The sequence below is a fragment of the Styela clava genome, chromosome 3 (assembly GCF_964204865.1).
Source record: "Styela clava chromosome 3, kaStyClav1.hap1.2, whole genome shotgun sequence".
NCBI lineage: Eukaryota > Metazoa > Chordata > Ascidiacea > Stolidobranchia > Styelidae > Styela > Styela clava.
The window spans coordinates 13,302,021-13,313,702 of NC_135252.1; the positions used below are offsets into that span (position 1 = coordinate 13,302,021).

At 33.7% G+C, this 11,682-nt stretch overlaps 2 protein-coding genes across 2 annotated transcripts; one reads left to right on the forward strand and one right to left on the reverse strand.

Annotated features, from left to right (window-relative positions):
- The first annotated feature begins 1,606 nt into the window (after positions 1 to 1,606).
- On the forward strand, positions 1,607 to 5,315 carry LOC120343122 (IQ motif and ankyrin repeat domain-containing protein 1-like). Its single transcript, XM_039412236.2, has 4 exons — positions 1,607 to 1,974; positions 2,508 to 2,739; positions 3,189 to 3,317; positions 3,976 to 5,315. Exons 1-4 carry the CDS (start codon positions 1,830 to 1,832, stop codon positions 4,127 to 4,129), a joined length of 660 nt encoding a protein of 219 aa, XP_039268170.2. The 5' UTR covers positions 1,607 to 1,829; the 3' UTR covers positions 4,130 to 5,315.
- A 629-nt stretch (positions 5,316 to 5,944) lies between these two features.
- LOC120343121 (GLIPR1-like protein 1) lies at positions 5,945 to 10,566 on the reverse strand. The gene is made up of 6 exons (XM_039412235.2): positions 10,405 to 10,566; positions 9,891 to 10,095; positions 8,879 to 9,055; positions 8,472 to 8,601; positions 8,008 to 8,106; positions 5,945 to 7,651 (listed from the first exon to the last, which is right to left on the reverse strand). Exons 1-6 carry the CDS (start codon positions 10,470 to 10,472, stop codon positions 7,560 to 7,562), a joined length of 771 nt encoding a protein of 256 aa, XP_039268169.1. The 5' UTR covers positions 10,473 to 10,566; the 3' UTR covers positions 5,945 to 7,559.
- Positions 10,567 to 11,682: the final 1,116 nt, after the last annotated feature.

Genomic DNA, 11,682 nt, shown 5'->3' on the forward strand with positions numbered 1-11,682 from the left:
AATTGTAATGCCAAATATTCGTATATTTCGATGTTGTACGATCGAATTAAAATAATACAGATATATATTGAAGTATACACTGAAAACCTTAACGTAAGTATATATACGGGAAGAAACCTAATTTCTGACTAACCCAAAACCATAAAACAAAGACAAGCAACAATTGAGCGAGGGGGGTAAATACGTCAATAACTTTTTTACATAAAACGTTACATGGAAATATCATATAGGAAATGAAATCGAGCAACGACCTTGTTACAGTCAAATAACATGCACTATTAACAATAAGCAATGAAATCCACACTAATTATCCTTATGTACTCGCTCCGCCTGTATTCGTACCAGAAAGCGCTATACCTGAATTCGTTCCAAGAAGCACATCCTACCTTAGCTGACTACAGTCACGCCATCAAAATAATAAACCCATACTGCCAAATTCCATTTAAACGTGTTTTTATATAAAATAAAAAGTAATTACCACCTTACACGAATACTTTCGAACATTTATGCTCCTAGACCTAGAGGCTTAGTCGATCGCGTCTGATGTTGAGTGAATTCAACATACTACTCCCGGTACAATCACATAATCAAATAAAATTTAAAATACAAATTTTCGTGGCGATTTCAGAATTCGCCCACAGAGCCGAGCTTATTGGCGGCGGTGGAATGTTTGTATGGTTACCGTACATTTGAACCCATGTACATTTGAACCCATGCGTATATCCACGGGTTCAATCTATATGCAGGTGCTAAAACCCATGGGTTAGGGTTAGTATGGGTTTAACTATCCGTGAAACAAAAAAAATCCCATAGGTGCAATAGCATACAGGTGCAATTGTCATGGGTTCAAATGTACGTGGGTTCAAATGTAATGGCACCTTTTTGTATATTGCGCAGGTATCTGCATATTCAATACTCGTTCCCTTGTGTGTATGTACTTATTATCGATCGCGAGCTATATTGAAGAATTTAGTCGATCGTGGTCAAAAGCAGGTTGGCCACCCTTGACTTATAGCAACAAAAAGTTGTGGTGAGTGAGAATCATTTTCGATTCAAACTCGTTCATATTTTAATGTTCTCAATTATGTGAACACTCATTTCTACTTATACTATAATCGATTTATTTCGAACTTTTCCGGTCTTGGGGGAAAATTTTAAATTTACCATCAAATAGAAGACCAATGCTGGATACCAGATATTCTCCGTTGTTTTCAACCAAGGACTAGGAACTACAAAATCGCGGTGGCCGAGAGAGCATTCGCATTCAAGCGTAGCGAGGCAACAATGGAACATGAACAAACAAATACGTAAAAAGCCACTATATTTATGTAAAAACTGTGGTGAAGGGTCAAGGGGCACGAATAAAACGTTGTCATAGCAACGGAATTAGCTTCAGTTCTAGAATTATTTATCTGAACTTAGGACAAGATATTTCCCATAAGATTCAATAATGTGACAAACCGTCACCTCCCATTCATTTACCAGTCCTGCAGTCCATGTCGAGTACCGGTATGTATGTATGTTAGGAATCAGTTATGAGATCAGTTAGTCAGTTACCGTATTTGTTCCAGATGCATGGATTTGATCTAGTCGAAATACAGAAATATGGATTTGTGTGACTCAATTTGATTTTTCATACTTAACTATAAATAGGAAAACTTTTTAATATGATTGAAGTATAATAAAATATATAATAATCAATCAATTTTTGGATGGACTACTATTCATTGTATTTGTCATCTCATTAAACAATATTTACTCGTTCAGTCAAAGCAGTCGAGTTTCTGTTACTACAAAGCTTTTTTTTATAGTCTAGCTTACTCTGCTATATGATAAATATCATGAATTCACAAAAACACAAAGTGAAACCAACATCTGGTCCTGCTAAAGGTAAAGCAAAAACTGGAGAAAAAGTTGTAAAGAAGGGTGGACCTGCAGGATCATCCAGTGCAAAAATTGCACCAACACCTGCAGGTTATATTGCCTTGCATTTCTGAAGACATATATTGCATATTGATTTTTAAAATTGTCTTTGCTTAATATGCCTATATAATATAACTTCATCATAGTATCCAGATCTTCTTGCATTTACTCACGCTGTTTGAAATTTTAAACATTCATATTATTGAAGTAATTTTATTCATTTCATCTATAAAGAATACAATATATATTATAAACAATTTATTCAGCGAAAACAAAAGCAGCTTAGCTATCATGAATTACATACAGACAAGTAATTATTCCAATATGTTTGCGACTTGAAGTGATATCAATCTGAAACTCTTCCACTTCTATATTCACCATTTGTTGGTAAACAAATTGTGCTAAGGAATTGAAACCGCTTGAGGCTGCGGCCTAAGTTATCTCGAGAGACTGGGTTTTAGAGAATCATCATTCAAATGTCATTAACTTCAATGTGGTGTTTTGTGTAAGTTGACTCCTGTGATTTCTTACTCGTAAATTGGTGTTATTTTACCATCAAGCTAATATTGTTAAGATGTTTTTAGTTGAACCTCCAAAACCTGAAGGTGTCACATGTAACTTGAAGCAAATCAGTAAAGTACTATTGGAAGATTCTACAACTAAAATAAAAGAATCAGGAAAGTGGCCACTTCTGATCGATTCAGCAGGAAATGCTACTACTTTTTTACGCTATCAGGACACCAATTATCTCTGTACTGCAAATTCTAATGATATGCAACCTGAAACAATTCGAAGGGCCCTCATTGGATCTATAAGGTAATAGTTTCAAAACTACCACACTTGACGTTAATTGTATATCGAAAAGCTGTCTGACTATCTGAGACATGCCACGTATATAAATGCACTACTATATATTCCCTAAACCTTGAGACATAAAAGCAGTGTTTGAACTTTTGATGGCAAAATTGATTTTCACCTGATACCTAGATATGCCATCAATTAATTTTTCTATTCCATATGATTATTTCCTTTGTCTCAATATAATAAATTTCAAGTATATGTTACTAATAAATCAGAAAATTGAAGTTGACATTTTGAATGTGATCATTTGATATCATTCCGGTTTTTTATCTAAAGATTGGCTTTCTGTCCACATTGGTTTATACCCTATTACCTTTTCCCTCCTCAGAATAAAAATGAAAATCTTATCCTGGATTGAAGTGAGATAAGATAAACTCACTAAATGTTTACATTTTATTATTAAGGTTTGGAAAACCGTTTGTGATTGATATGCTTGACACAGATATGTATCATTTTCTTGAAAAAAATGTCAATGATATTCTGCCAAACTTGATGCAAGATGTCATGAACAAAAAGGTGTTGGAAGAGGAAAAGTAAGTTGTATTTTAAAAAAATTTCTTTATTTTGAAACCTTTTATGAATTATGCTGAGACTTTAGTAGTTTGTATGGTGAAATATAGTGCAAATTTTGTTCAATATATTCAAGCTAAGGTTTGTGGTAAAGATTCTGCGTAAAATAATAGAATGAACACTTACTATTAAGTTTCGATGGTCAATATCAAAATATACATTTCTGAATATGTTCTATAATATCATTTTCAAATATGAAATATTGACTATACTCTAAATTAAGCCATTTGAACAGAAGACACACATGAGTAGATTCATATTACGTGAATTTGAATTTGGAAATGCAGAAAACTTGAGATAGACGATAAGCCGATTGGTTCTGTAATTTATACAGTTTACAAATATGAAATGAAGGCTCTTTATTTATAGTGTCATACCTTAATTGCTTAAATTTACAATTTTTCTAACAAAACTTCTTGAGTTAATCCTCAAATTGAGAACTTGAGCTATCGAATATACTTAATTCCATATTGATCAGTTTCAGACATATCTGCTTAAAAAAGCTTCAACTATAGTACTTTCCTATGCTTAAGGTTAATTTGTGACTAAAGCAAACAACTTCAAGAGTCTTATGTCTCACTATTTTTTTCCCTTTATTTTAAATATTTTTCTCATCAACAGATACATGCAACTCGTAAAACCTGAAGATGGCGATCTGTATGAGATTAATAGTTTTGACAGGGTGCACGATTTCCTTTTTATTATAGTAACAAAGAAAAATCCACCACCTGATGATCTGCTGGCGCTCATGGTGCCTGTCAAGGTGGAGGGTTAATGTGTGGATGACTAACAAGCGCCAATTTTAGATCCCTGGTGCTGTTGTACTGTCTTGGTAATTACTTAAAAGAGGAAAAAAACATAGTATGGGAAGAGGTAGCTGGACGCCCTGACCACTGTGCTAAAGTTTTCTTAAACTCAGTGATCAAAGTGCAAGCTATTTAAGCTCCACATATTTTTTGGCCTAGACCATGTCTCTTTTTAGTCATTATCAAAACTAATGTATTGAAAATTCAAAAGTAGTTTTCAAGAATTATACCAGTAGCTTATGCTTTGTGCAACAATGCTATAATTGTCATAGATGTGATTGTTTTATTTTAATTTAGAATATAAAATGAACTGCCAATCATTATCAGTAAGGGTATACCATACATGGTAAATTTATACTGATAGTATCCCTATCCCAAATGATTATACATCAATGATTTTTATCACTAAATGATTTAATCTTTTTTTATAGGTAGATACTTTTTTCTATGGAATATTTTTATTCCTGCACACTGCGTTTAATCCCCCATATAAGTCATATGATACATGGTTATAATTAGGCTTCAATTATGGTTCCATTACATTTGAACCCACGTACATTTGAACCCATGACAATTGAACCTGTATGCTATTGCACCTATGGAATTTTTTTTGTTTCACGGATAGTTAAACCCATACTAACCCTAACCCATGGGTTTTAGCACCCGCATATAGATTAAACCCGTGGATATACGCATGGGTTAAAATGTACATGGGTTCAAATGTACGGTCACCTTCAATTATAACCAAGTGGCAAATTTTATAATGAGAGCAATAATTTTTACTGCCTATATTATTAAAAACATGCTTTTAACCTGTGACAAATTTGAAAACTAATTTTTGTGGGATACCCTTAGCCCACCGAAAATATTTATTTTTGAAATTTTATCTCCCACCATATAGGTAATGCCTACCTATCCTCACTCCTGTTATTGTATAATATGTGTACATCTCTGTGAACAAAGACGAAATTCCCTTTTTTTTAAACTGATTGAATCTATATTAGCTTTACCTATTAAATATTGCTTCTGTCACAAAATTTACCTGTAGTTTATATGCACGTTTATGCAGAAGTCAATCCAATGTTTTATTAATTTTGTATACCTTCAATTTTCCATAGTTTTTATGCCATAAAATATTTTATAATTAAGTTTTTATAGAGTATCAATATAACTTTTGTCATTGAATAGTTCGATTGTAGTTAGGGATCGGTCGGCGCAATTATATGTTTAATATGTGGCATCATACCGGCCATATTCTGTATCTTTATGATTTCCTGTTAATGCTTTGTGTGTACATTGAACCGATGCAGAGCAGATTATTATGTCAATGTGCGGCTGCCACAAGAATGCTCGCGTCGTTGCTGAAATGCTTTAGAGTCGTCCTACAGAAGAAGTTTCATCTGCCTAAAGTTTGCTGAATTCCTCGCAGCTGGAAATTTATTCTGGATCAATATATCCGTACGTACCAAACCCACCCGACCGCAATGGGCTCCACACTTAACGTAACCCCATGCTAATTCCAGGTGATGCACTGCTTTTCCCAACTACTGTGATGCACACATTTTTCCTATGTGGAATCTGGTGAAAAGATCTTTTCGCGCCGCCAAACTATGCAAGAAAATATGTGAGGTCGGCCATTTACGAAGATATTCCGCGGCAGGCGGTGCCCGTAAGATAACGTTACTTTAATCCCAAATTGTACTTGATAGTATATCGTAGTATTTGAAGTGAGAAAAGAATTCATTTTCTATCAGAATTTTTTTTTTCAGTTTTTAGTATTATTATACATAACCAAACTTGGCCCCGCACAATTCGTCTCGCACAAGTCGGCCCTGCGAAAAGACGTGTTCGGCCATGTAATTAGAAAGATTGTTGCCAACAATAAAATAACCTATTTACCCAGTTGACAAATGATGTCAACTTCAAATATTCAACCATCCAATTGTGTCAAAGGCAATAGCAATGATTCAACTAAATAGCGATACAATCATGTATGACACATCGTTCACAATGTATCCATTGAGACATATCCTGTCGACTACTTTACGATATGACAGATTAAAATTGAATCATATTACTCCTATTGCCGGAAAATTGCTAATAGTAAGTATTCAAATAATTCGTGAATCATTTATTTGCATAATTATTCTAATTCGGCATCAGTTAACAAGATTAAAATACATAAGTATATCATCATGTACAAAAGTGTAAGCAAGCTGTTCGTTTGATTCCATAATTATCTTCTTTCATTTCCTCCTCACAAATGAGATATATATATGTGGGAGCAGCAAAAATATAGCTACAATCGAAATACTACTGTCTTAGACTAGATATATACAACTCATTGACAGATCAAAATAATTTGGATTTTAAAATATTTAAATCAAAAGTAAATAAGAAATAAAATTTATAATATCAACAAACAACAACTGTCAAGTATCTGTCAGATATTGTATTGTTATCGTTCAAAAATATCGATGTTAGTAGCCTACATCTCTATATATATACCAAGTAGACATTAATCTTCACTTACATCAAATGTGGATAGGTATGGTATTATAGACAGGCATGTGAGTACTGGGGTAGATATACATTAAAAATGGTGACCGTACATTTGAACCCATGTGTATATCCACGGGTTCAATCTATATGCGGGTGCTAAAACCCATGGGTTAGGGTTAGTGTGGGTTCAACTATCCAAAAAAACAAAAAAAATTCCATAGGTGCAAAAGCATACAGGTGCAATTGTCATGGGTTCAAATGTAATGGAACCATTAAAAATTATTGCTAAAATCAGCGCCATGATATTTCATTTTAAACAATTGATTGCAAGCTCTACAGTGCTTTCTGAAGATCAATTAGTTCGAAACTGAGGTAAACTATATCATTCAATCAAAATATTACGGAGCGTTTAAAATCAAACAAAAAAAAACTATTGTAAAGTGCAAAATATCGAATGTTGTTGTGCAAATAGTCTATAGCCATAAATGGTGCAAAATAATATATAATAAAAACAGACAAACAGGAATATTGTGACATTCTATCGAAAACAGATGCAATAACTACGACCTGTGACTATAATCAAACCAAAATCTATTCAACTGATAGAAGTATCGTTATTTCATTTAAAAATTAGAATATAAATTATTAGCTCATAAGCTCTGTAGATCATGACTCGCGCATTGGCGGTGTACATCTACTATGCACACGAATCCGTTTTCGAACAGCGCTCATAGATAATCAAATTTAGTCCACAATTCAATCGAAAATGTAGATTTCTGTTTATAAAATTACTTTTAACAAATTTTCTAGGTCCAATAGCAGCGTGTGTGTCACAAAAAATAGTCTCATGTTACTATCGAAAGATTTCAATGCATGTAGATCCTGTCATGCTGATCTTTAGTCGTCAAACATGTGTATTCCGTATTGCAAGATGACGGTGAATATAAACGCAAACTTCCATGAGTTCGCCGATGTCATTCTGATAGAGCCTATTCATAAATCAAACGATCAATTAATGTGGCCTTGTTTTTATATAGATCACAGACCACGCGCCGTCAAAAAGGGCTATACAGAAATAAAATTGGGTGATAAATGTAATGTAAAATATAATGTACTCCTGAATCTGATATATATATATGCATACAACTTTAAAGAATAAATTTTTTGTGAATCCGAAGTTGAGGAAACGAAAACGTTTATCCAAGCATCTTTAGCGCGTGCCAAATTGCTGCTACTGCAGAAAATGCTCACCACAGTTTTAAATTCGAAAAAGTCGCAATATTTAGTTAATGACCATAAACTGCATGATATATATATATATATATATATATATTAAATGTCTGACCTGATGAGTCCCTTGTTGTATTGGTACATAGTTTCTCAACGCACTTGTCATATTTTGGACATTTGGAGCATGGCGTTCCAGCTGTATAAATTGCTTGACCTTGGGTATATGAAAAGCAGTAACTGTTTTACAGAGAGTGGATTAAACAAAACCTTTGTGTTCTGGTCGATGTTCCCCCTATGTTTAGGTGAACTGTTATATATATATTCAGCTAATATGTTCCAATTACTTTTGAATTGCAAATTGAACTTTGAATAGCTTACATATGTAAGAGATGATTCAAGAGACTAATCGCAAATGATTCCATCAATATTGGTTCCAGAGTGATGCAGGCAGATAATCTATGCAACTCGTTGCCATATAAGTGCGATATATTGGGGCGAGTTATTCCACAGCAAGGTATTGAGATGTCATGTCACATAATCTTGTTCCATTTTACAAACATATTAGGAAATAACACTCACTTCCAGAATTTCTTCCTGGTGCATAGTTACACGTAAATAATATCGCGTTTGTCCAAATTGCCCCAAATACGTCGATAATGTCACACGTGGTCATTCCACAGCCAACTTTGTAGCTTTTAGCCCATGCAGTCTGCGGAAAATAGATTTTTATAAAAGGTTAAATAAAACAGCTCATGATGCATATTTGCAACAAATATATATAGGATGATGATGACTTGAAAATTGCTTTTTACAACCTTTTTAAATATCGTTCCCCAACTTGTTGGTAAGCAAATATAAATCCTGAAAATGGAATATTGGGTATATGAAATCATGACCATTGCCCGATCCTAAGAGTTTTTTGATAAAAAAGATGAGAACCCATGATCTCTTTTCTAAACTCCTTGTCGCCGTGAATCTATCAATACCTGCGTGTAATGCCCACAAGGCTTTCCCGGTGTGCAATATCTTGTTGCGTATGTGTAATCATGCTTCTCATTATCCCATGATATAACAGCGTTCGCACCATACTCATTAGTTATTCCGTGGCCTTTTGATACGTGCAGGTTTTCTCCGATGTAATTGTATCCTTCTAACGCTCTATCCTGTTAGGGAATTGATATCATAATTCCATCAACTGTTTATTTGTTATTATCTTGTTGTTGTTAGGGCGATTTTTTGTGGGGTAAAATTGCTGTAGGCAGGGCTGGCACAACGTCCTTATTTCTAAGATTTGTCCTTATTTCGAAGGTCTTTATCTTAGAAAATATATTTGTCCTTATACCAGGCACTTAGATTGGTCAATTCGAATGATTGATTTGCTAGAAATGATATTTTACAACCTCATTAATTGCTACGCGCATTCATTACGTAATAACAGCAAATTAATTGACACTATGACAAAACAATAGCCTACCGGTCAAAATCAGTTCGTGTAACTTGAATCAAAATGCAACTTAAAAGTGAGATGGAACAGATTGTTTCTAAGAATAAAAAACTGCTGGAGCAAAACCTCTTTAGTGCAAATATGATTAGACACGGGTCGCACTGGCTTGAATACATTTTTCTTATTACGTTTCGTTCTTTGTTATTCTATTATTATCCCTGATTAAGTCTATTAGTCCAATAAAAGCTATTTTATTACCGTACCTTATCTAATATTATGAGTTATTGAAGACATTTATATATATACGAATAATTTCTGTTGAACGCACGGGAGGAAATGATTATATAAATTGGCATACCAGTAAAATATTATTGAATATACGCTTTATGGTGATGACTGTTTGGAAATTTGGCAACACTTTACGCAGCCACGACATTCAGCCACCCCTACTATATATATATTTTTCACGTATGTGCGAGGCTTGCTTGGAAGTCACTATTTAAGTGTACTGTCTAAGACGCTTGGACTGTTAGTATATCAAATGAACATTTTACCGGATTATGCTCAAATATGCATTTTCTTGAGTAACTTGTAGCAAGCTTTTCAAGATCGTTGTCCCATGACATATATAGCATATCGGCTGCCGGTGGATTGACTACTCTTCTCAATTCATTATGTTTATCAACGATTAGTTTCTTTTGTATAGTAGTCAACTCGTGTTTCTTTGTATCTTCTCTTCTTTGGAGTTTTAAGTGTCCTCTAAAACAAACTTATAATGTATGTTTGGAACATGCAACCAAGATTTATTATTTTTTCATGTGCCAATACTTGGTATACGTTTTGAAATATATGCCGGGCATTACTATGGTGATTCAATTCTTGCGAGAAACCATATTCAGAAATATGATTTTGATAGCGGTTATGTCAAGGAGTGGAATATATGTATTGTTATGAGATTTGAGCAATGTTTCTTTTATGTTTGCCAAAACATGAAAAAAGTTAATTTTGTGGGTAATATCTATTTCATATAGCATTGGAAAAACATTAGCACAAGGTTTTAATACTCACATGTCAGCTGAATTTCTTGATGGAATACAAAGAAACATCAACATCACGAAAACAGGAATCGTCTTCATATTTCTGTTATATACTTAGAACTAGTATGAAAATCTGAAGAACAATGTGACCTTAATATAGTACACTGAACAATGCAAACAGCGTTACAAAACTTCGTTGAATCCCAAACACTGAAAATGCAGCGAGGAAAAGGTATTATAACTATAAACATGCGCAGCTCATATTATTTAACAAGGTAGGCTACCAACCATTCGCCAAATTTGAAAGATTTTGGTTGAATTGTCCCCAGATAATAAATGGCTCAATTCGTCGACTAAATACGAGGCATGCTAACTCGAACTTGAGACAAATAGTAGGACGAAGTTGAGTAGAATAGTAGACGCTGTAGTAGGCCGTCGATCAATCTATAATTGAATGTTTGTGTCTGCTAGTTTGCTAAACATTGCAAAACTACCAAATACTAACAGCTCTAAAAGATATCTCTAAGACGCGAGATCCGAAATCATGGTTTCTGGAAACCTCACTCTGTCAACAAATCTATGTTTCTTTTGTTGCTCATTCCCAGTCGCTTGTTTATTGATTTGTGGTGACAAAGTTTTATACCGTATCAGGATACAGATTAGATGGAAAATTTTCAAAAGCTCCGTGTCTCAGTTTTGAGATTTTTAATAGCTATCCAGGATACAATTTGTTACAGATGTCTCAATTTTATTTAGAATGATTTCATAGACAGCTGTTGAACGAACGCATCCAAAATTTCTTTTAACTTTCTATATTTTATTGTTCACATTCTCGCATAATGAGTGCTAACTCACATATGCGGTCAACTAAATAATTTTGTTGTTTTTGAAGATGAAATGTTCATATTTAAATTTTTTTAATAACCCTATAAGCAGACTAAAATGTTGTTTTCCAGCTTATTCCATTTTGGTAGTAGACATTTTCAATTATCACCTGTACCTTTCATGGTGATTAGCACGTCAACACTTAGCGAACAAAATATATAAACTCAGTTTTTAATTTGCACAAAAGAATGGATAAACTTATATATTCAAATCATGTTACATCAATCCGAAACCCGTTTTGTTCAGCGCAATATAGTATTGCATTTTACTAGATTATATGTTGAGTACGATGTCTATTTCTTATATTTATGGACAAAGCCAATCCTATCCCACGACAAAACGACGGATTAACGGATATCCCTTAACAATTATATAGACATTGAGCGTTTGGTCCTAAAACCGTGTATACATTTTATAGCAATGA